The sequence below is a fragment of the Coregonus clupeaformis genome, chromosome 1, assembly GCF_020615455.1.
Source record: "Coregonus clupeaformis isolate EN_2021a chromosome 1, ASM2061545v1, whole genome shotgun sequence".
NCBI lineage: Eukaryota > Metazoa > Chordata > Actinopteri > Salmoniformes > Salmonidae > Coregonus > Coregonus clupeaformis.
This window is the reverse complement of record NC_059192.1, coordinates 88758251-88784004: the sequence shown is the minus strand read 5'-3', so window position 1 is coordinate 88784004 and position 25754 is coordinate 88758251. Positions and strand designations below refer to the sequence as shown.

The 25754-nt window shown below is 45.9% G+C and overlaps 1 protein-coding gene across 1 annotated transcript in view; it reads left to right on the top strand.

The window, feature by feature from the left end:
• Window positions 1-25754, top strand: part of jmjd1cb (jumonji domain containing 1Cb) — a gene marked incomplete at its 3' end in the record, with an annotated part of 147138 nt that overhangs the window by 99778 nt on the left and 21606 nt on the right. Inside the window, 9 exon segments of the mRNA XM_045221610.1 lie at window positions 1-4; window positions 3347-3474; window positions 4044-4266; window positions 8026-8402; window positions 9427-9667; window positions 9753-10108; window positions 18789-18957; window positions 24483-24573; window positions 25409-25539. The exon segment at window positions 1-4 is cut by the window's left edge and continues 86 nt beyond it. Coding sequence (XP_045077545.1) covers window positions 1-4; window positions 3347-3474; window positions 4044-4266; window positions 8026-8402; window positions 9427-9667; window positions 9753-10108; window positions 18789-18957; window positions 24483-24573; window positions 25409-25539 — 1720 coding nt within the window.

Genomic DNA, 25754 nt, shown 5'->3' with positions numbered 1-25754 from the left:
ACTGGTAGGAACCAATGCTTTCTGTTCCTCTCTCTCTGTCTGGACCTCAGCCAGGGTTAACCAATGCTTTCTGTTCCTCTCTCTCTGTCTGGACCTCAGCCAGGGTTAACCAATGCTTTCTGTTCCCCTCTCTCTGTCTGGACCTCAGCCAGGGTTAACCAATGCTTTCTGTTCCTCTCTCTGTCTGGACCTCAGCCAGGGTTAACCAATGCTTTCTGTTCCTCTCTGTCTGGACCTCAGCCAGGGTTAACCAATGCTTTCTGTTCCTCTCTCTGTCTGGACCTCAGCCAGGGTTAACCAATGCTTTCTGTTCCCCTCTCTCTATGTCTGGACCTCAGCCAGGGTTAACCAATGCTTTCTGTTCCTCTCTCTCTGTCTGGACCTCAGCCAGGGTTAACCAATGCTTTCTGTTCCTCTCTCTCTGTCTGGACCTCAGCCAGGGTTAACCAATGCTTTCTGTTCCCCTCTCTCTGTCTGGACCTCAGCCAGGGTTAACCAATGCTTTCTGTTCCTCTCTCTCTGTCTGGACCTCAGCCAGGGTTAACCAATGCTTTCTGTTCCTCTCTCTCTGTCTGGACCTCAGCCAGGGTTAACCAATGCTTTCTGTTCCTCTCTCTGTCTGGACCTCAGCCAGGGTTAACCAATGCTTTCTGTTCCTCTCTCTCTGTCTGGACCTCAGCCAGGGTTAACCAATGCTTTCTGTTCCCCTCTCTCTGTCTGGACCTCAGCCAGGGTTAACCAATGCTTTCTGTTCCTCTCTCTGTCTGGACCTCAGCCAGGGTTAACCAATGCTTTCTGTTCCTCTCTCTGTCTGGACCTCAGCCAGGGTTAACCAATGCTTTCTGTTCCTCTCTCTGTCTGGACCTCAGCCAGGGTTAACCAATGCTTTCTGTTCCCCTCTCTCTATGTCTGGACCTCAGCCAGGGTTAACCAATGCTTTCTGTTCCTCTCTCTCTGTCTGGACCTCAGCCAGGGTTAACCAATGCTTTCTGTTCCTCTCTCTCTGTCTGGACCTCAGCCAGGGTTAACCAATGCTTTCTGTTCCTCTCTCTCTGTCTGGACCTCAGCCAGGGTTAACCAATGCTTTCTGTTCCTCTCTCTGTCTGGACCTCAGCCAGGGTTAACCAATGCTTTCTGTTCCTCTCTCTCTGTCTGGACCTCAGCCAGGGTTAACCAATGCTTTCTGTTCCTCTCTCTCTGTCTGGACCTCAGCCAGGGTTAACCAATGCTTTCTGTTCCCCTCTCTCTGTCTGGACCTCAGCCAGGGTTAACCAATGCTTTCTGTTCCTCTCTCTCTGTCTGGACCTCAGCCAGGGCTGAAATAGCTTTCATTATTCAGCTAGGAGGAGAAGGGAAACTACAACTCAACACAGGACTCAGTTACAACACAGAGTTAAACTACAACTTAACACAGGACTCAGTTACAACACAGAGTTAAACTACAACTCAACACAGGACTCAGTTACAACACAGAGTTAAACTACAACTCAACACAGGACTCAGTTACAACACAGAGTTAAACTACAACTCAACACAGGACTCAGTTACAACACAGAGTTAAACTACAACTCAACACAGGACTCAGTTACAACACAGAGTTAAACTACAACTTAACACAGGACTCAGTTACAACACAGAGTTAAACTACAACTCAACACAGGACTCAGTTACAACACAGAGTTAAACTACAACTCAACACAGGACTCAGTTACAACACAGAGTTAAACTACAACTCAACACAGGACTCAGTTACAACACAGAGTTAAACTACAACTCAACACAGGACTCAGTTACAACACAGAGTTAAACTACAACTCAACACAGGACTCAGTTACAACACAGAGTTAAACTACAACTCAACACAGGACTCAGTTACAACACAGAGTTAAACTACAACTTAACACAGGACTCAGTTAGAACACAGAGTTAAACTACAACTCAACACAGGACTCAGTTACAACACAGAGTTAAACTACAACTCAACACAGGACTCAGTTACAACACAGTTAAAGTACAACTCAACACAGGACTCAGTTACAACACAGAGTTAAACTACAACTCAACACAGGACTCAGTTACAACACAGAGTTAAACTACAACTCAACACAGGACTCAGTTACAACACAGAGTTAAACTACAACTCAACACAGGACTCAGTTACAACACAGAGTTAAACTACAACTCAACACAGGACTCAGTTACAACACAGAGTTAAACTACAACTTAACACAGGACTCAGTTAGAACACAGAGTTAAACTACAACTCAACACAGGACTCAGTTACAACACAGAGTTAAACTACAACTCAACACAGGACTCAGTTACAACACAGTTAAAGTACAACTCAACACAGGACTCAGTTACAACACAGAGTTAAACTACAACTCAACACAGGACTCAGTTACAACACAGAGTTAAACTACAACTCAACACAGGACTCAGTTACAACACAGAGTTAAACTACAACTCAACACAGGACTCAGTTACAACACAGAGTTAAACTACAACTCAACACAGGACTCAGTTACAACACAGAGTTAAACTACAACTCAACACAGGACTCAGTTACAACACAGAGTTAAACTACAACTCAACACAGGACTCAGTTACAACACAGAGTTAAACTACAACTCAACACAGGACTCAGTTACAACACAGAGTTAAACTACAACTCAACACAGGACTCAGTTACAACACAGAGTTAAACTACAACTCAACACAGGACTCAGTTACAACACAGAGTTAAACTACAACTCAACACAGGACTCAGTTACAACACAGTTAAAGTACAACTCAACACAGGACTCAGTTACAACACAGAGTTAAACTACAACTCAACACAGGACTCAGTTACAACACAGAGTTAAACTACAACTCAACACAGGACTCAGTTACAACACAGTTAAAGTACAACATAGGACACAGTCCACAGATCAAACTAAAAGCTGCGTCTGAAAAGGTTTCCTATTCCCTTCCTGGTGCCCTATATAGGGAATATGTTGCTGTTTGGGACGCACACATGGGCTAGCCCCCCTAAAGTCCGACTGCTCTGAATAACAGAGGAGGTCTGGAGAGCACTGACAAAGCCTACGGTGTTTCAGTGGTTCTACTGTGTCAGTGTGATTAAGGCTTGCTGGAGGAACTGGAAGTTTGATATGTAAACTAGAAACATACACTGGGTTCTGAAGCCAGAGAAGCAGACTTTATTTTATTTGACTTGGTTTCACAGTTTTATTTTCATACGTAGTTTTCCATTGTTCTTCTCTGACAATAACACAATGTACCTGTACATGCAGACAGAACTGTGTAATAATGAATAGTGGTTGGGTTTGTTTCTGCTCTGTAGTTCTGACAGACCTGGTGAGCGCCATGCATATGTTCAGGGAGAAATACAGCATCAAGTCCCACTGTGTCTGTACTGGGAAACACAACACCATCCTCAACAAGCTGCCTGCTATCAACGGAGTCTCTCAGGTATGGAACTACGCTGCTGCTGCCGCTCTGTTTCTCACGCGTCCCAAATAGCTCCCTATTTACTACATAGTGCACTATTTTTGACCAGAGCCCTCTGGTACCATATTCACTACATGGGGATAAGGTGGTATTTGGGACTCAGCTTCTTGTTTCCAGTACTGCCAAACGCTGTGATTTATCCTCTGTCCTGCTCTGGAATATAGACCTCTGTCTGTTAGCTCAGTAATGTAGACTGGTTAGACCTCTGGAATCTAGACCTCTGTCTGTTAGCTCAGTAATGTAGACTGGTTAGACCTCTGGAATCTAGACCTCTGTCTGTTAGCTCAGTAATGTAGACTGGTTAGACCTCTGGAATCTAGACCTCTGTCTGTTAGCTCAGTAATGTAGACTGGTTAGACCTCTGGAATCTAGACCTCTGTCTGTTAGCTCAGTAATGTAGACTGGTTAGACCTCTGGAATATAGACCTCTGTCTGTTAGCTCAGTAATGTAGACTGGTTAGACCTCTGGAATATAGACCTCTGTCTGTGACGTGTTGTTGACCTGTCTCTCCACTGTCTCTCCTGGTCAGGTCCTCCAGAACGTGTTAAACCACAGCAACAAGATCTCTCTGTGTAACGTGAAGACAGAGCCTGGGCAGCTGAACCCCAGTCAGGGTAAAGCTGAGACTAACGGAGGCTCCAGCCCTGCCTCAGACACCTCCTCTGACTCCAAACTGACTCCCCCTGAGTCCCAGAGCCCTCTCCACTTCCTGGCTGACCTAGCTGAACAGAAGTCACGGGAGGAAAAGAAAGGTACAGGGGAGAGAGAGAACGCGCATCACACTAGCTCAGACACACACAGCGGAGAGAGAGATCTGGACTACTACACAATAACTGGATTCTATACTATTCTACTGTATTCTACTCATAGTCCATGTCGCTCTGTCATCGCTCGTCCATATATGTACACTACCAGTCAAAAGTTTGGACACATCTACTCTTTCAAGGGTTTTTCTTTATTTTTACTATTTTTTACATTGTAGAATTATAGTGAAGACATCAAAACTATGAAATAACACATATGGAATCATGTAGCCACCCTTTGCCTTGATGACAGCTTTGCACACTCTTGGCATTCTCTCAACCAGCTTCATGAGGTAGTCACCTGGAATGCATTTCAATTAACAGGTGTGCCTTGTTAAAAGTTAATTTGTGTTTTTAATGCATTTGAGCCAATCAATTGTGTTGTGACAAGGTAGGGGGGAGGTATACAGAAGATAGCCCTATTTGGTAAAATACCAAGTCCATATTATGGCAAGAACAGCTCAAATAAGCAAAGAGAAACGACAGTCCATCATTACTTTAAGACATGGTCAGTCAATACAGAAAATGTCAAGAACTTTGAACGTTTCTTCAAGTGCAGTCGTGAGGACTGGCACAGGAATGGAAGACCCAGAGTTACCTCTGCTGCAGAGGATAAGTTCATTAGAGTTACCAGCCTCAGAAATTGCAGCCCAAATAAATGCTTCACAGAGTTGAAGTAACAGACATCTCAACATCAACTGTTCAGAGGGGACTGTGTGAATCAGGCCTTCATGGTCGAATTGCTGCAAAGAACCACTACTAACGGACACCAATAAGAAGAAGAGACCTGCTTGGGCCAAGAAACACAAGCAATGGACATTAGACCGGTAGAAATTTGTCCTTTGGTCTGGAGTCCAAATTTGAGATTTTTGGTTCCAACCTCCGTGTGTTTGTGAGAAGCGGTGTGGGTGAACGGATGATCTCCGCATGTGTATTTCCCACCGTAAAGCATGGAGGAGGAGGTGTTATGGTGTGGGGGTGCTTTGCTGGTGCCACTGTCTGATTTATTTAGAATTCAAGGCACACTTAACCAGCATGGCTACCACAGCATTCTGCAGCGATACGCCATCCCATCTGGTTTGGGCTTAGTGGGACTATCATTTGTTTTTCAACAGGACAATGACCCAACACACCTCCAGGCTGTGTAAGGGCTATTTTACCAAGAAGGAGAGTGATGGAGTGCTGCATCAGATGACCTGGCGTCCACAATCCCCCGACATCAACCCAATTGAGATGGTTTGGGATGAGTCGGACGGCAGAGTGAAGGAAAAGCAGCCAACAAGTGCTCAGCATATGTGGGAACTCCTTCAAGACTGTTGGAAAAGCATTACAGGGGAAGCTGGTTGAGAGAATGCCAAGCATGTGCAAAGCTGTCATCAAGGCAAAGGGTGGCTATTTGAAGAATCTCAAATATAAAATGTATTTTGATTTGTTTAACACTTTTTTGGTTACTACATGATTCCATATGTGTTATTTCATAGTTTTGATGTCTTCACTATTATTCTACAATGTAGAAAATAGTAAAAATAAAGAAAAACCCTTGAAAGGGTAGATGTGTCCAAACTTTTGACTGGTACTGTATATATTCTTAATTATTTCCTTACTTAGGTTTGTGTGTATTGGGTATGTGTTGTGAAATGGTTAGATATTACTTGTTAGATATTACTGCACTGTCGGAGCTAGAAGCACAAGCATTTCGCTACACCTGCTATAACATCTGCTAAACACGTGTATGTGACCAATAAAATTTGATTTGATTTCAACATGACACTCTGCACTTTGTTTGCTGGTCAATCTGACTGTTAGCCTGGCCCGCTGAGAACTTTCCTCTAAGTGTTTGTCTAGTTTGTGTACTTGTCAGGCTACCAGCAGCATACACAGTGGGGAGTACAAGTATTTGATACACTGCCGATTTTGCAGGTTTTCCTACTTACAAAGCATGTAGAGGTCTGTAATTTTTATCATAGGTACACTTCAACTGTGTGAGACGGAATCTAAAACAAAAATCCAGAAAATCACATTGTATGATTTTTAAGTAATTAATTTGCATTTTATTGCATGACATAAGTATTTGATACGTCAGAAAAGCAGAACTTAATATTTGGTACAGAATCCTTTGTTTGCAATTACAGAGATCATACGTTTCCTGTAGGTCTTGACCAGGTTTGCACACACTGCAGCAGGGATTTTGGCCCACTCCTCCATACAGACCTTCTCCAGATCCTTCAGGTTTCGGGGCTGTCGCTGGGCAATACGGACTTTCAGCTCCCTCCAAAGATTTTCTATTGGGTTCAGGTCTGGAGACTGGCTAGGCCACTCCAGGACCTTGAGATGCTTCTTACGGAGCCACTCCTTAGTTGCCCTGGCTGTGTGTTTCGGGTCGTTGTCATGCTGGAAGACCCAGCCACGACCCATCTTCAATGCTCTTACTGAGGGAAGAAGGTTGTTGGCCAAGATCTCGCGATACATGGCCCCATCCATCCTCCCCTCAATACGGTGCAGTCGTCCTGTCCCCTTTGCAAAAAAAAAGCATCCCCAAAGAATGATGTTTCCACCTCCATGCTTCACGGTTGGGATGGTGTTCTTGGGGTTGTACCTCATCCTTCTTCTTCCTCCAGACACGGCGAGTGGAGTTTAGACCAAAAAGCTCTATTTTTGTCTCATCAGACCACATGACCTTCTCCCATTCCTCCTCTGGATCATCCAGATGGTCATTGGCAAACTTCAGACGGGCCTGGACATGCGCTGGCTTGAGCAGGGGGACCTTGCGTGCGCTGCAGGATTTTAATCCATGACGGCGTAGTGTGTTACTAATGGTTTTCTTTGAGACTGTGGTCCCAGCTCTCTTCAGGTCATTGACCAGGTCCTGCCGTGTAGTTCTGGGCTGATCCCTCACCTTCCTCATGATCATTGATGCCGCATGAGGTGAGATCTTGCATGGAGCCCCAGACCGAGGGTGATTGACCGTCATCTTGAACTTCTTCCATTTTCTAATAATTGCGCCAACAGTTGTTGCCTTCTCACCAAGCTGCTTGCCTATTGTCCTGTAGCCCATCCCAGCCTTGTGCAGGTCTACAATTGTATCCCTGATGTCCTTACACAGCTCTCTGGTCTTGGCCATTGTGGAGAGGTTGGAGTCTGTTTGATTGAGTGTGTTGACAGGTGTATTTTATACAGGTAACGAGTTCAAACAGGTGCAGTTAATACAGATAATGAGTAGAGAACAGGAGGGCTTCTTAAAGAAAAACTAACAGGTCTTTGAGAGCCGGAATTCTTACTGGTTGGTAGGTGATCAAATACTTATGTCATGCAATAAAATGCAAATTAATTACTTAAAAATCATACAATGTGATTTTCTGGATTTTTGTTTTAGATTCCGTCTCTCACAGTTGAAGTGTACCTATGATAAAAATTACAGACCTCTACATGCTTTGTAAGTAGGAAAACCTGCAAAATCGGCAGTTTATCAAATACTTGTTCTCCCCACTGTAGATACTGGATTATTATATCTATCCATTTCCTTTCCTGTTTGGACAGCAGTCTTTGGTAGTTGAGGTGTATTGTAACTGGTGTGTTGCTGTGTTGTGGATTCATACATATTTCTGTCATTATTTTGATAGTGTCATGATGGATTATGTGTTAACTTGTGATAGATGAGGTCAGTTGTAACTGGTGTGTGATGATAATGTTTTCTTGTCTCTGGTATAGAAAACAAGGAATCTCCTCTGGGTAAGGTGGTGAAGGAGTATCATGATGTCAGCACCCTGGAGTCTCTCCACTGTAAAGCCTCTGGCCTGGTGTCGAACAGGCATCATGATGTCAGCGCCCTGGAGTCTCTCCACTGTAAAGCCTCTGGCCTGGTGTCGAACAGGCATCATGATGTCAGCAGCCTGGTGTCGAACAGGCATCATGATGTCAGTAGTCTGGTGTCTAACAGGCATCATGATGTCAGTAGTCTGGTGTCTAACATCACAGAACAGGCCTCTACTCTAAGGGACCTCCTGACTACCACCGCTGGTAAACTACGTCTGGGCTCTACTGATGCTGGCATGGCCTTCGCTCCTGTATACTCCACCGCAGCACAGGTACGTGGCTGGGACAGAGAGACACAGTCCACCATTATCTTCCTGTATGGTGGGAATAAAAACAAACAAGAATTGCTTGTCCTTTAAAACACACAGCTGGTCCACACACCTGGTCTCTCTCATAGACTGATGGGATCCCTTAACACACAGCTGGTCCACACACCTGGTCTCTCTCATAGACTGATGGGATCCCTTAACACACAGCTGGTCCACACACCTGGTCTCTCTCATAGACTGATGGGATCCCTTAACACACAGCTGGTCCACACCCCTGGTCTCTCTCAGACTGATGGGATCCCTTAACACACAGCTGGTCCACACCCCTGGTCTCTCTCATAGACTGATGGGATCCCTTAACACACAGCTGGTCCACACACCTGGTCTCTCTCATAGACTGATGGGATCCCTTAACACACAGCTGGTCCACACACCTGGTCTCTCTCATAGACTGATGGGATCCCTTAACACACAGCTGGTCCACACCCCTGGTCTCTCTCATAGACTGATGGGATCCCTTAACACACAGCTGGTCCACACCCCTGGTCTCTCTCATAGACTGATGGGATCCCTTAACACACAGCTGGTCCACACCCCTGGTCTCTCTCATAGACTGATGGGATCCCTTAACACACAGCTGGTCCACACCCCTGGTCTCTGTCATAGACTGATGGGATCCCTTAACACACAGCTGGTCCACACCCCTGGTCTCTGTCATAGACTGATGGGATCCCTTAACACACAGCTGGTCCACACCCCTGGTCTCTCTCATAGACTGATGGGATCCCTTAACACACAGCTGGTCCACACCCCTGGTCTCTCTCATAGACTGATGGGATCCCTTAACACACAGCTGGTCCACACCCCTGGTCTCTCTCATAGACTGATGGGATCCCTTAACACACAGCTGGTCCACACCCCTGGTCTCTCTCATAGACTGATGGGATCTTCTCTGATGTATATCATGATGTTGTATTATTTCTCCATACTGATCCATACGTTCTAATGCTATATCTCCTCTCTCCAGACGGGGAAGAGTGGCCGTAGCATGCCCAACATCCTGGATGACATCATAGCATCCGTGGTTGAGAACAAAATCCCTGCCAGCCGAGGAGCCAAGCTGAGTCTGAAGCTGGAGGCGACCAGCACAACTACAGAGGAGAGGGAGATGAAGACAGAGAGGAAGAAGCAGCCTGGGACTGGGACAGGTCCTAACCTTAACACTGGGACTGGGACAGGTCCTAACCTTAACACTGGGACTGGGACAGGTCCTAACCCAGAACACTGGGACTGGGACAGGTCCTAACACTGGGACTGGGAGAGGTCCTAACCCGAACACTGGGACTGGGAGAGGTCCTAACCCGAACACTGGGACTGGGACAGGTCCTAACCCGAACACTGGGACTGGGACAGGTCCTAACCCGAACACTGGGACTGGGACAGGTCCTAACCCGAACACTGGGACTGGGACAGGTCCTAACCCGAACACTGGGACTGGGACAGGTCCTAACCCGAACACTGGGACTGGGACAGGTCCTAACCCTAACACTGGGACAGAGGACCCTCCTGTAGCCAAGCTAGAGAAGACCCTGCAGCTCCACGCTGACATCCCCCACTGCTGGTTGTATGAACGCAGACTGCTCTGGCTCAAAGACCACCGACACCCTGGCAACAGGAAGCTGTTCAGAGAGTGTTGGAGACAGGGACAGGTCAGTTAGTCTCTAGTTCCTCCGTCACTAGTTTCATCTCCAGTGCTGTTAGTGGTAAGAGAATTTATTAACTAACTATTTCAGTGTCTTTCTGGGCATCCCCTGAAACCCACTGCCCTCTAACGGCAGCCCAAACCTTACTATTCCTGTTTTGGGGTGGGTCGTTCCTTCTACCGCTAGGGCCACGTTCCTCTGTGTTCATGGCCTGTATACATCTAAGGTCGCTGGGGCCCCTTCATTCCCTGCCAATAGATTAGGTAAGGCTATCAGTGGGTACTGCCCCCTCCTACTCTCATCTCCTGACTCATACTGACTCCCTCCTGAGCTCAGCTCCTAACTGGACCATTTGTTGTGGGGGGTCCCAGTGTCCTCAGGGGCCTGGGTCTTCCCCCCTTCGGTCCCTTGACCCCCCTATTGTACCCCAATACTCTAGTTACTTTCTTAGCCTTCTCTTTCCGTCTCTCTCTCTCTCTTTCTAATTTCTGCAATGACCAATTGGGTTGCTGCTGTTGTTCCAAAAAAAAGTCGTTAGAACCTCAACTGTACTATCTTCCTTTGCCTTATCCTCAACCCCCCTCTGTGCTCCCTCAGCTTCCCCTTGGTTCTGGTAAGGGGGTGGAAACTCCAAAACGGCAGCCTGCTGTGGCACCCTTCCCCTCACCAACACTACCTAATTGTCTGGATTATCCCTCCAGGCCTAATCTGCCAAGGAGGGGTATAATCTGGATCCAACCCGTTCTACAGGGGGAGCTGTGGGTTCTATCTTAGACCTTCCTTTCTGACTTCCTTTTTCCTTCTCTGACCCTCCTCTCTCTTTCGAGACTCAGAGGGCCACACCTTGGCTGTATCTAGCCCTCTCTTTTCTGTTTCTTTAGATCATTACCACAATTTACATGCATTTTTTAAATCATGGATTCCAGTTTAATTACATCAAGTCGCCCAGTAAAGCCATATTTCTTTCTCCAATTAGGTCCATAATACACATTTCGTTTGTCTCGCATTTCCATGTATTTCTCGTCCCCAGTAAATTCTGGGACCTCTTGTGAGGATTTGCCCCCCATGGTTGGTACTGTTAAAAATCCCTTAGCCACCTCTTCTATATAACAAGTACAACACCTGGAATCACCCCTCCCTGTATAGGTAGTCTTGACTAGTCCCCCAGAATTATCTCATAACGTTACAGAGGAATTTATCCCCTCAAATGTAATCTTGACAATTCCTGACAGTCTCATACAACAGAAATGGGTTCTCCCTCTCCTAGTGATCTAAACCGTCCAAATGTACTCAGTTATATTAACCTTGTCTTCACACATTACTTTCACTGTATTTCTTTATCCCGGATTATGTTGTTGACTGTTCTATAATCTACTACAGGTTCTCTGAATACAGGGTAGTTTATTTTGGTAATGGCCTATTACCGTGAATCTTTACGGACCCACCAACATTTCACTTTAAATTGGCTACGCATTGATCAATTTGCTACTTTAAATTATGACGTTTAACCTTCAGTCAATTAGTGGTCCTCTGTAGCTCAGCTGGTAGAGCACGGCGCTTGTAACGCCAAGGTAGTGGGTTCGATCCCCGGGACCACCCATACACAAAAATGTATGCACGCATGACTGTAAGTCGCTTTGGATAAAAGCGTCTGATAAATGGCATATTATTATTATTATTATTATTATTATTTATTTTAGCAAGTTCTCAAATCAATTTCACCAATTAATGAATAAAGACTACTGACCTTTTCCTTGCAGCCGAGATTCAATGTAGGTTTGGATTCCGTCACCGTCTCTGTCATTAATCAGGTGTCCTCTGGCCTGTTTTAACCCTTAATGTCAAAGGGCAGGACTTTCTATTTACGAATGTATCATTCGCCCGTCTACGGTTTTCAGAGTTACCTGGAATGACAGAGGCAGGTATTGGAATCCGGCTCGAAGGACCAAGCTGTTAAGAGAATGTATTAACTAACTATTTCAGTGTCTCTGTGTGTCTCCCAAAAGGTTGTAAGGCTTTTGGATCAGAAACGGACAGAGCTCCCAGTTGCATTATTCAGAGATCTTTATTCATTGAGAATTCTGCCACAAAATGGTCGTACATATTTTTATACGCACACGTCATACGAAAATCCCACCCCTCTGTAGGCGGGCTGTAGTTTTCCACTTTAAAACTGCTCTCCTGACCATCAGTTTACACACACACACACACACACACACACACACACACACACACACATACACATACACATACATGTTCTTATCATAGTCTCTCTACTCCCTTCATTCCTCAGTTATCGCCGTTCTCACAATATTCTGCACCATGTTTAACAGTTCTCCTTCTTCTTTGCCATCCGGTCTAACTCTTACTCACGTTGCTAAATAGTAACACAATGTCATAATCTTTACTGGTCCTACACTCACACATTACCAGGTAGTAGATTCTAACACATCTCACATAGTTTCGGAGTGTAATAATTAGTCACTACTAAAAAAGTACTAATCATACTTAAAACAAAAACATTTCACAACTATATTTAAGGGTGGAACATTTAGTCATTACTTTTAACCTGTATATATTTTAATTTCTATATCAGTTAGTTGGTGGAGAAGTGGAGATACACTGCATGTTGAATATTTGTCCTACTGCACCACTGTATGCAGCACTCATTGTTGCTATGTCTCTGACTGGGCTGTATAGAGAGCAGCTGTGGAGACTGGGCTGTATAGAGAGGAGACTGGGCTGTATAGAGAGGAGACTGGGCTGTATAGAGAGGAGACTGGGCTGTATAGAGAGGAGACTGGGCTGTATAGAGAGGAGACTGGGCTGTATAGAGAGGAGACTGGGCTGTATAGAGAGGAGACTGGGCTGTATAGAGAGGAGACTGGGCTGGATAGAGAGGAGACTGGGCTGTATAGAGAGGAGACTGGGCTGTATAGAGAGGAGACTGGGCTGGATAGAGAGGAGACTGGGCTGTATAGAGAGGAGACTGGGCTGTATAGAGAGCAGCTGTGGAGACTGGGCTGTATAGAGAGCAGCTGTGGAGACTGGGCTGTATAGAGAGGAGACTGGGCTGTATAGAGAGGAGACTGGGCTGTATAGAGAGGAGACTGGGCTGTATAGAGAGCAGCTGTGGAGACTGGGCTGTATAGAGAGGAGACTGGGCTGTATAGAGAGGAGACTGGGCTGTATAGAGAGGAGACTGGGCTGTATAGAGAGGAGACTGGGCTGTATAGAGAGGAGACTGGGCTGTATAGAGAGGAGACTGGGCTGTATAGAGAGGAGACTGGGCTGTATAGAGAGGAGACTGGGCTGTATAGAGAGGAGACTGGGCTGTATAGAGAGGAGACTGGGCTGTATAGAGAGGGAGACTGGGCTGTATAGAGAGGAGACTGGGCTGTATAGAGAGGAGACTGGGCTGTATAGAGAGGAGACTGGGCTGTATAGAGAGGAGACTGGGCTGTATAGAGAGGAGACTGGGCTGTATAGAGAGGAGACTGGGCTGTATAGAGAGGGAGACTGGGCTGTATAGAGAGGAGACTGGGCTGTATAGAGAGGAGACTGGGCTGTATAGAGAGGAGACTGGCTGTAAGAGGAGACTGGGCTGTATAGAGAGCAGCTGTGGGGACTGGGCTGTATAGAGAGGAGACTGGGCTGTATAGAGAGCAGCTGTGGAGACTGGGCTGTATAGAGAGGAGACTGGGCTGTATAGAGAGGAGACTGGGCTGTATAGAGAGCAGCTGTGGAGACTGGGCTGTATAGAGAGGAGACTGGGCTGTATAGAGAGGAGACTGGGCTGTATAGAGAGGGGACTGGGCTGTATAGAGAGGAGACTGGGCTGTATAGAGAGGAGACTGGGCTGTATAGAGAGCAGCTGTGGAGACTGGGCTGTATAGAGAGGAGCTGTGGAGACTGGGCTGTATAGAGAGGAGACTGGGCTGTATAGAGAGGAGACTGGGCTGTATAGAGAGGAGACTGGGCTGTATAGAGAGGAGACTGGGCTGTATAGAGAGGAGACTGGGCTGTATAGAGAGGAGACTGGGCTGTATAGAGAGGAGACTGGGCTGTATAGAGAGGAGCTGTGGGGACTGGGCTGTATAGAGAGGGGACTGGGCTGTATAGAGAGGAGACTGGGCTGTATAGAGAGGAGACTGGGCTGTATAGAGAGGAGACTGGGCTGTATAGAGAGGAGACTGGGCTGTATAGAGAGGAGACTGGGCTGTATAGAGAGGAGACCGGGCTGTATAGAGAGGAGACCGGGCTGTATAGAGAGGAGACTGGGCTGTATAGAGAGGAGACTGGGCTGTATAGAGAGGAGACTGGGCTGTATAGAGAGGAGACTGGGCTGTATAGAGAGGAGACTGGGCTGTATAGAGAGGAGCTGTGGAGACTGGGCTGTATAGAGAGGAGACTGGGCTGTATAGAGAGGAGACTGGGCTGTATAGAGAGCAGCTGTGGAGACTGGGCTGTATAGAGAGGAGACTGGGCTGTATAGAGAGGAGACTGGGCTGTATAGAGAGGAGACTGGGCTGTATAGAGAGGAGACTGGGCTGGATAGAGAGGAGACTGGGCTGTATAGAGAGGAGACTGGGCTGTATAGAGAGGAGACTGGGCTGTATAGAGAGGAGACTGGGCTGTATAGAGAGGAGACTGGGCTGTATAGAGAGCAGCTGTGGAGACTGGGCTGTATAGAGAGCAGCTGTGGAAACTGGGCTGTATAGAGAGGAGACTGGGCTGTATAGAGAGGAGACTGGGCTGTATAGAGAGCAGCTGTGGAAACTGGGCTGTATAGAGAGCAGCTGTGGAAACTGGGCTGTATAGAGAGCAGCTGTGGAGACTGGGCTGTATAGAGAGGAGACTGGGCTGTATAGAGAGGAGACTGGGCTGTATAGAGAGGAGACTGGGCTGTATAGAGAGGAGACTGGGCTGTATAGAGAGGAGCTGTGGAGACTGGGCTGTATAGAGAGCAGCTGTGGAGACTGGGCTGTATAGAGAGGAGACTGGGCTGTATAGAGAGGAGACTGGGCTGTATAGAGAGGAGACTGGGCTGTATAGAGAGGAAACTGGGCTGTATAGAGAGGAGCTGTGGAGACTGGGCTGTATAGAGAGGAGACTGGGCTGTATAGAGAGGGGACTGGGCTGTATAGAGAGGAGACTGGGCTGTATAGAGAGGAGACTGGGCTGTATAGAGAGGAGACTGGGCTGTATAGAGAGCAGCTGTGGAAACTGGGCTGTATAGAGAGCAGCTGTGGAGACTGGGCTGTATAGAAAGGAGACTGGGCTGTATAGAGAGGAGACTGGGCTGTATAGAGAGGAGACTGGGCTGTATAGAGAGGAGACTGGGCTGTATAGAGAGGAGCTGTGGAGACTGGGCTGTATAGAGAGCAGCTGTGGAGACTGGGCTGTATAGAGAGGAGACTGGGCTGTATAGAGAGGGGACTGGGCTGTATAGAGAGCAGCTGTGGAGACTGGACTGTATAGAGAGGAGACTGGGCTGTATAGAGAGGAGACTGGGCTGTATAGAGAGGGGACTGGGCTGTATAGAGAGGAGCTGTGGAGACTGGGCTGTATAGAGAGGAGACTGGGCTGTATAGAGAGGAGACTGGGCTGTATAGAGAGGAGACTGGGCTGTATAGAGAGGAGACTGGGCTGTATAGAGAGGGAGACTGGGCTGTATAGAGAGGAGACTGGGCTGTATAGAGAGGAGACTGGGCTGTATAGAGAGGAGACTGGGCTGTATAGAGAGGAGACTGGGCTGTATAGAGAGGAGACTGGGCTGTATAGAGAGGAGACTGGGCTGTATAGAGAGGAGACTGGGCTGTATAGAGAGGAGACTGGGCTGTATAGAGAGGAGACTGGGCTGTATAGAGAGGAGACTGGGCTGTATAGAGAGGAGACTGGGCTGTATAGAGAGGGAGACTGGGCTGTATAGAGAGCAGCTGTGGAGACTGGGCTGTATAGAGAGGAGACTGGGCTGTATAGAGAGGAGACTGGGCTGTATAGAGAGGAGACTGGGCTGTATAGAGAGGAGACTGGGCTGTATAGAGAGGAGACTGGGCTGTATAGAGAGGAGACTGGGCTGGATAGAGAGGAGACTGGGCTGTATAGAGAGGAGACTGGGCTGTATAGAGAGGAGACTGGGCTGTATAGAGAGGAGACTGGGCTGTATAGAGAGGAGACTGGGCTGGATAGAGAGGAGACTGGGCTGTATAGAGAGGAGACTGGGCTGTATAGAGAGGAGACTGGGCTGGATAGAGAGGAGACTGGGCTGTATAGAGAGGAGACTGGGCTGTATAGAGAGGAGACTAGGCTGTATAGAGAGGAGACTGGGCTGTATAGAGAGGAGACTGGGCTGTATAGAGAGGAGACTGGGCTGTATAGAGAGGAGACTGGGCTGGATAGAGAGGAGACTGGGCTGTATAGAGAGGAGACTGGGCTGGATAGAGAGGAGACTGGGCTGTATAGAGAGGAGACTGGGCTGTATAGAGAGGAGACTGGGCTGTATAGAGAGCAGCTGTGGAGACTGGACTCTCTTTATTCTATCAGCCTTTGTTCCGTCTCGGTCAGCTGACACGGGGCTATTCTCTCCTCTACTCTCTCAGCCTTTGTTCCGTCTCGGCCAGCTGACACGGGGCTATTCTCTCCTCTACTCTCTCAGCCTTTGTTCCGTCTCGGTCAGCTGACACGGGGCTATTCTCTCCTCTACTCTCTCAGCCTTTGTTCCGTCTCGGCCAGCTGACACGGGCTATTCTCTCCTCTACTCTCTCAGCCTTTGTTCCGTCTCGGCCAGCTGACACGGGGCTATTCTCTCCTCTACTCTCTCAGCCTTTGTTCCGTCTCGGCCAGCTGACACGGGGCTATTCTCTCCTCTACTGCTCCTCCTGCTATCTTCTGCTGCTCTGTGCTCTACTGTCAGCACCCTTCCTTCATATTGATCTGTTAGTAACGTTATTCTCTGTGTTGTCACCAGCCTGTGTTGCTGTCTGTTAGTAATATTATTCTCTGTGTTGTCACCAGCCTGTGTTGCTGTCTGTTAGTAATATTATTCTCTGTGTTGTCACCAGCCTGTGTTGCTGTCTGTTAGTAATATTATTCTCTGTGTTGTCACCAGCCTGTGTTGCTGTCTGTTAGTAATATTATTCTCTGTGTTGTCACCAGCCTGTGTTGCTGTCTGTTAGTAACGTTATTCTCTGTGTTGTCACCAGCCTGTGTTGCTGTCTGTTAGTAACGTTATTCTCTGTGTTGTCACCAGCCTGTGTTGCTGTCTGTTAGTAATATTATTCTCTGTGTTGTCACCAGCCTGTGTTGCTGTCTGTTAGTAATATTATTCTCTGTGTTGTCACCAGCCTGTGTTGCTGTCTGTTAGTAACGTTATTCTCTGTGTTGTCACCAGCCTGTGTTGCTGTCTGTTAGTAATATTATTCTCTGTGTTGTCACCAGCCTGTGTTGCTGTCTGTTAGTATCGTTATTCTCTGTGTTGTCACCAGCCTGTGTTGCTGTCTATTAGTAACGTTATTCTCTGTGTATTCTCATCAATGTGATGGCTCAGTGCAGTCATGTATAACAGCATGTCCATAGACGTCCGTGGTGTCTGAGAGCTGGTGCTTTGTACTTCTCCATCCAGGCCGTCAGTTTTTCGACATGGCATGTTGTAGTCTGGTTGTAGACATGTCATCAGGGCAGTGAAGCCGACGTCCTCTACCGTTGATAATGGCTGCATATCCACTCCAATCCTCCTCTACCGTTGATAATGGCTGCATATCCACTCCAATCCTCCTCTACCGTTGATAATGGCTGCATATCCACTCCAATCCTCCTCTACCGTTGATAATGGCTGCATATCCACTGCAATCCTCCTCTACCGTTGATAATGGCTGCATATCAACTCCAATCCTCCTCTACCGTTGATAATGGCTGCATATCAACTCCAATCCTCCTCTACCGTTGATAATGGCTGCATATCAACTCCAATCCTCCTCTACCGTTGATAATGGCTGCATATCAACTCCAATCCTCCTCTACCGTTGATAATGGCTGCATATCCACTCCAATCCTCCTCTACCGTTGATAATGGCTGCATATCAACTCCAATCCTCCTCTACCGTTGATAATGGCTGCATATCCACTCCAATCCTCCTCTACCGTTGATAATGGCTGCATATCCACTCCAATCCTCCTCTACCGTTGATAATGGCTGCATATCAACTCCAATCCTTTCTGTAATCAGTGCTGTGATTTTCTCACTTCCTCCCTCATTGTATTGCTGCCAACAACAGGTTGGGTGTCATGGTGACTCCCTTTCAGATGGTTACGCATTTCACCTGTACTGCCATTGCAGCTCAATTCCACCTTGCAAAGTTTGCATTTATTTCACCACCTTCTCATCTAACTTCTCAAAGTATTGCCATACAGGACTAGGCTGCTGTTTCTTCCCTATGTCACTCTCTGCCATGTTTCCAACCGTTAACGACCATGACGTACGGAACGCTTTATATCCGTGGGAAATCATTTGAAAAGATGCATATCTCGTCCTACTAACGTGTCCCTTTATGATGATGATCAGGACCTGTTAACGGTCGTTTTGTGATAACTACACTGTCATTTTTAATTTTGTGAAAAATAAAATCCTGATGTCGTTAGAACGTTGAAATGTTAACCCAACTACTGTACTGGTTGTATTCTCCAGCCTGTCCTGGTGTCCGGGCTCCATAAGCCTCTGAATGCAGCTCTGTGGAAGGCTGAGAGCTTCAACCAGGAGTTTGCTGACCACCAGGGAGACCTGCTCAACTGTAAAGATGGAGTTATCTCTAACTCTGGAATCAAGGAGTTCTGGGACGGCTTCGAGGACCTCACCAGTGAGTAGCCTTTATAATGTATCTGGTTATTGATCGAGGACCTCACCAGTGAGTAGCCTTTATAATGTATCAGGTTATTGATCGAGGACCTCACCAGTGAGTAGCCTTTATAATGTATCTGGTTATTGATCGAGGACCTCACCAGTGAGTAGCCTTTATAATGTATCAGGTTATTGATCGAGGACCTCACCAGTGAGTAGCCTTTATAATGTATCAGGTTATTGATCGAGGACCTCACCAGTGAGTAGCCTTTATAATGTATCAGGTTATTGATCGAGGACCTCACCAGTGAGTAGCCTTTATAATGTATCTGGTTATTGATCGAGGACCTCACCAGTGAGTAGCCTTTATAATGTATCAGGTTATTGATCGAGGACCTCACCAGTGAGTAGCCTTTATAATGTATCTGGTTATTGATCGAGGACCTCACCAGTGAGTAGCCTTTATAATGTATCAGGTTATTGATCGAGGACCTCACCAGTGAGTAGCCTTTATAATGTATCTGGTTATTGATCGAGGACCTCACCAGTGAGTAGCCTTTATAATGTATCTGGTTATTGATCGAGGACCTCACCAGTGAGTAGCCTTTATAATGTATCTGGTTATTGATCGAGGACCTCACCAGTGAGTAGCCTTTATAATGTATCTGGTTATTGATCGAGGACCTCACCAGTGAGTAGCCTTTATAATGTATCTGGTTATTGATCGAGGACCTCACCAGTGAGTAGCCTTTATAATGTATCTGGTTATTGATCGAGGACCTCACCAGTGAGTAGCCTTTATAATGTATCTGGTTATTGATCGAGGACCTCACCAGTGAGTAGCCTTTATAATGTATCAGGTTATTGATCGAGGACCTCACCAGTGAGTAGCCTTTATAATGTATCTGGTTATTGATCGAGGACCTCACCAGTGAGTAGCCTTTATAATGTATCAGGTTATTGATCGAGGACCTCACCAGTGAGTAGCCTTTATAATGTATCTGGTTATTGATCGAGGACCTCACCAGTGAGTAGCCTTTATAATGTATCTGGTTATTGATCGAGGACCTCACCAGTGAGTAGCCTTTATAATGTATCAGGTTATTGATCGAGGACCTCACCAGTGAGTAGCCTTTATAATGTATCTGGTTATTGATCGAGGACCTCACCAGTGAGTAGCCTTTATAATGTATCAGGTTATTGATCGAGGACCTCACCAGTGAGTAGCCTTTATAATGTATCTGGTTATTGATCGAGGACCTCACCAGTGAGTAGCCTTTATAATGTATCTGGTTATTGATCGAGGACCTCACCAGGGAGTAGCCTTAATAATGTATCTGGTTATTGATCGAGGACCTCACCAGTGAGTAACCTTAATAATGTATCTGGTTATTGATCGAGGACCTCACCAGTGAGTAGCCTTAATAATGTATCAGGTTATTGATCGAGGACCTCACCAGTGAGTAGCCTTTATAATGTATCTGGTTATTGATCGAGGACCTCACCAGTGAGTAGCCTTTATAATGTATCTGGTTATTGATCGAGGACCTCACCAGTGAGTAGCCTTTATAATGTATCTGGTTATTGATCGAGGACCTCACCAGTGAGTAGCCTTTATAATGTATCTGGTTATTGATCGAGGACCTCACCAGTGAGTAGCCTTTATAATGTATCTGGTTATTGATCGAGGACCTCACCAGTGAGTAGCCTTTATAATGTATCTGGTTATTGATCGAGGACCTCACCAGTGAGTAGCCTTTATAATGTATCAGGTTATTGATCGAGGACCTCACCAGTGAGTAGCCTTTATAATGTATCTGGTTATTGATCGAGGACCTCACCAGTGAGTAGCCTTTATAATGTATCTGGTTATTGATCGAGGACCTCACCAGTGAGTAGCCTTTATAATGTATCAGGTTATTGATCGAGGACCTCACCAGTGAGTAGCCTTTATAATGTATCTGGTTATTGATCGACTTACATCTCTGGAGAGACCTGAGCAGCAACGCTCCCCATCCAACCTGACAGAGCTTGAGAGGATCTGCAGAGAAGAATGGGAGAAACTCCTCAAATACAGGTGTGCCAAGCTTGTAGCGTCATACCCAAGAAGACTCAAGGCTGTAATCGCTGCCAAAGGTGCTTCAAGAAAGTACTGAGTAAATGGTCTGAATACTTATGTAAATGTGATATTTCAATGTTTTATTTGTAATACATTTGCAAAAAAAAATTGTTTTTGCTTTGTCATTATGGGTTATTCTGTGTATATTGATGAGGGGAAAAAACTATTTGCGGTAGATTTCATTTTAGAATAAGGCTGTAACTTAACAGAATGTGGAAAAAGTAAAGGGGTCTGAATACTTTCCGAATGCACTGTTCAAGGGGAATTGTTGAGCGTGAAAAACCCAGCAGTTTTGCAGTTCTTGACACAAACTGATGCGCCTGGCACCTACTACCATACCCCGTTAGAAAGGCACTTAAATATTGTTTCTTGCCCATTCACCCTCTGAATGGCGCACACATCACAGTATTTTTCACATTTTTAATGGTATTTGACGGTATTTTATGTTTTTGAATAATAAAAGTTCTAAATTCGCTTTATGAGTCGTGCGTGACCCTAGGGTGGCAACGCATACATTCTAAGTGATTTCAATGGGTCTTTCTCCATTCTAATTGTTTTACACTGTAAAATTCAACTTCAACCCCCCCCCCCAAAAATCTGCATTTTCATCATTTTCATCCATTTCTTTCCCTCATTTGAGATCATTTCCACAGTCCCTCTTAGGGCTGCATGAGATGGGCATACGATCCAGGCCGTACTTTTAACCAAACGTTGCAACTGCGATTTGACTTGCGATTCAGAGAAAAACAATTGGGTGAACTGTTGGAATCATGGAAATAGAATGATTATTCTAATTCTATAGTAAGAATATAATGGTGGGCACTTTGAATACAGTATTGTTTGACATATCAACAAATGAAAATGCCAGGGAGGAGTTATTGTGACCAGGTAGGAACCAAAGTGTTGATAAGTGTTTCCTAGGGGACCCTATAATCTTTGGCTACATGAAATGTTTTCTCTTAGCTACTTCATGTTTGCAAAGATATTCATGCTTCGCGTATTCCTCTTTGATTTAGAAGATACTGTTGCCTGAACAACATGCTGATCTAGACCTACACCATCACTGGTATTACCAGGCTGTGTACATTAGCTAGTTACGTTTGCTCTGACGCAGTACATTTATTAGCTAGCTAGCCAGCTAACTAGCGAGTAGCATTAGCGGCTAACAGGATTTAGGCCCAACTTATTAAGAAAAGACAAACATCTGCTGTTTGCAGATGTAAGAAACACAAACTAATAGTGTAATTAAAGAACACTAGTGGGTTTATATTAAGAAGCAAAGTGGGAACAGCATCGTTGTCATCAACATTGTTGCTTATGCTGCAGTGACATTGCAGACTGAATGCAAGTGTCTCGTGGTCAAGCAACAACAAATATGCTCCTTGAGTGACGGGGGTTGGGCTAAGTCTGTGTGGGGCTAGGTCTGTGTCGAAAGCGGCATGGAGAGAGATGACTCAATTAGCGGAGTGAACTAAAAAAATTGACGTTATACACAGCGTATCACATTTAACAAACCAAACATTCAAATACCTTTAAAGAAGGTGTCATGACAGTCCTGGGAGGATCCAAAATGAGTCAGATCAGGTTTGCACTGGGAGCTTCAACCAGACCCCCTCCCACCCGCAGAGGGAACTGTGGGGTTTTGACACCTCACACCCTGTTGTAAATCAAGGATTAGACCTTTCAGCTACATCCCTCTCCAAATCAACACAGGAATGTTCCTTTGTCTACAGAGACTTTTCCCGCCGAAACTCTTAACACGTTCTAAAGCGAATATTGGAAAAATATTCCTAACAGAGAATGTGGGGAATGGTCAGAGGCGAGCTAAAGAATCATCGTTTCATATGGGTTGTTATTTTGTAATGTCATTAAAACTGTTATAAAGTAAATACTGTAACTTGTCTCCATTCTTTACGTTGTATATGAAATATAAAAAGTGACAAACGTATTTTTGTTAAGATAGGAATGTGATTTTATGAGCCATGAGATAATTTGTCTCCTATAAACTTTTGCACAGTAAGTAGCCACGCCCCGAGTGAGGTCAGAGGGTGTGTCAGCCTGACGGAACCGCCCCTTTCGACTAGAGTTCATAAAAGCTTGGTAGAGAAATTAACCTTTAGACCAGAAAGACGTGAAGCAGCCGCTACACGTTAAAAATGGTTGCAACATATGAGACCAGAAGGACGACGAGCTGCTGCTCACGTTCAAAATGCGTTTAACCCTGAATCAACACGAGGTAGAGACGACAAGCCACCTCCCCGACAATCACTGGTACGGCTGATTAGCTGTTCTGAGCAAAGTATCTAGAAAAGCGAATTTAAGCAGGACCATCCTACTAAGCTACTCTCATCACCCCACTGGGGACCATCAACACAGCTGGCTAGCCTATCTTCAAATACGCAACTTCAAGAGCGACAGGAAGAAGAATCTATTCTGCAGGACTAGATGACAAGTCATTGGAGCCACGGACAGCTAAGAAGAAGGACATTGTGACCTCTTGTGAACAATCAGAGCCTTACAGCCTCTGGAAGCAACGTCAGCACAAGAACTGTTCGTCGGGAGCTTTATGAAATTATTTTCCATGGCAAAGCAGCCGCACACAAGCCTAAGATCACCATGTGCAATCCCAAGCGTCGGCTGGAGTGGTGTAAAGCTCGCCGCCATTGGACTCTGGAGCAGTGGAAACGCGTTCTCTGGAGTGATGAATCACGCTTCACCATCTGGCAGTCCGACGGACAAATCTGGGTTTGGCGGAAGCCAGGAGAACGCTACCTGCCTCAATGCATAGTGCCAACTGTAAAGTTTGGTGGAGGAGGAATAATGGTCTGGGGCTGTTTTTCATGGTTCGGGCTAGGCCCCTTAGTTCCAGTGAAGGGAAATCTTAACGCTACAGCATACAATGACATTCTAGACGATTCTGTGCTTCCAACTTTGTGGCAATAGTTTCAGCAAGACAATGCCCTCGTGCACAAAGCAAGGTCCATACAGAAATGGTTTGTCGAGATCGGTGTGCAAGAACTTAACTTGCCTGCACAGAGCTCTTGACCTCAACCTCATAGAACACCTTTGGGATGCATTGGAACGCCGACTGCGAACAAGGCCTAATCGCCCAACATCAGTGCCCGACCTCACTGGCTGAATGGAAGCAAGTCCCTATAGCAATGTTCCAACATCTAGTGGAAAGCCTTCCCAGAAGAGTGGAGGCTGTTATAGCAGCAAAGGAGGGACCAACTCTATATTAGTGGCCATGAGATGTTCAACGAGCAGGTGTCCAAATACTTTTGGTCATGTAGTGTATGTTGTAATTGACAATATTAGTAATAATACCAATGTATTGATTATGTTTAGAGGAAAGCATCTTTCCCTATCTATAATCTTACTAAACGATCCTGTGTTCTCACCTGTGTTCCCTCCCCAACTCTCAGAGCGACCCAAGTCTAAAGACGGAGACACCATAGTGTACAGGCTGAAGGACTGGCCATCAGGAGAGGAGTTCATGGCCCTCATGCCTTCCAGGTAGGTCAAGGCCAACTCATCATAGCCAAGCAGACAGTCATAGTCATGGGGATTCTCTACTATCTACTGGTTTGTCTGGGCAGTAGGTCCAGTAGATCCAGCTATATAAACCTGTCCAGTAGATCCAGCTATATAAACCTGTCCAGTAGATCCAGCTATATAAACCTGTCCAGTAGATCCAGCTATATAACACTGTCTAGTAGATCCAGCTATATAACACTGTCTAGTAGATCCAGCTATATAACACTGTCTAGTAGGTCCAGCTATATAACACTGTCTAGTAGATCCAGCTATATAACACTGTCCAGTAGATCCAGCTATATAACACTGTCTAGTAGGTCCAGTAGATCCAGCTATATAACACTATCTAGTAGGTCCAGCTATATAACACTGTCTAGTAGGTCCAGTAGATCCAGCTATATAACACTGTCTAGTAGGTCCAGTAGATCCAGCTATATAACACTGTCTAGTAGGTCCAGCTATATAACACTGTTTGTCTGTCTCTCTCTCTGTCTCTCTCTGTCTGTCTCTCTCTGTGTGTGTCTCTGTCTGTCTCTCTGTCTGTCTCTCTGTCTCTCTGTGTGTCTCTCTGTCTCTCTGTGTGTCTCTCTGTCTCTCTGTGTGTCTCTCTGTCTCTCTCTCTGTGTCTCTCTGTCTGTCTCTCTGTCTGTCTCTCTCTCTGTCTCTCTCTCTGTGTCTCTCTGTCTGTCTCTCTGTGTGTGTCTGTGTGTTTGTGTGTCTCTCTCTCTCTGTGTCTCTCTGTCTGTCTCTGTGTGTCTCTGTCTCTCTGTCTGTCTCTCTGTCTCTCTCTGTCTGTCTCTCTGTGTGTGTGTAGGTATGATGACCTGATGAGGAATCTGCCCCTGCCTGAGTATTGTGACCCTGAGGGGAACCTCAACCTGGCCTCTCATCTACCCAGCTTCTTCGTACGCCCAGACCTCGGACCACGCCTCTGCTGTGCATATGGTACATGCGCTCATTTAACAATGAACAGGCCTCAAATCACTGTCAATGCTATAGCATCAATATGTATGTTTCATTCAAACTTAACAAAGCACAAATGGAACATGAACACTGGACTTAAAATGAAAGCAAGATATCTGGTTTAGTCTGAGTCCAATGCCTACTAATAGAGCTCTGATTATCTATGGAAGCCTTGAATACACAACAACAATATGCTG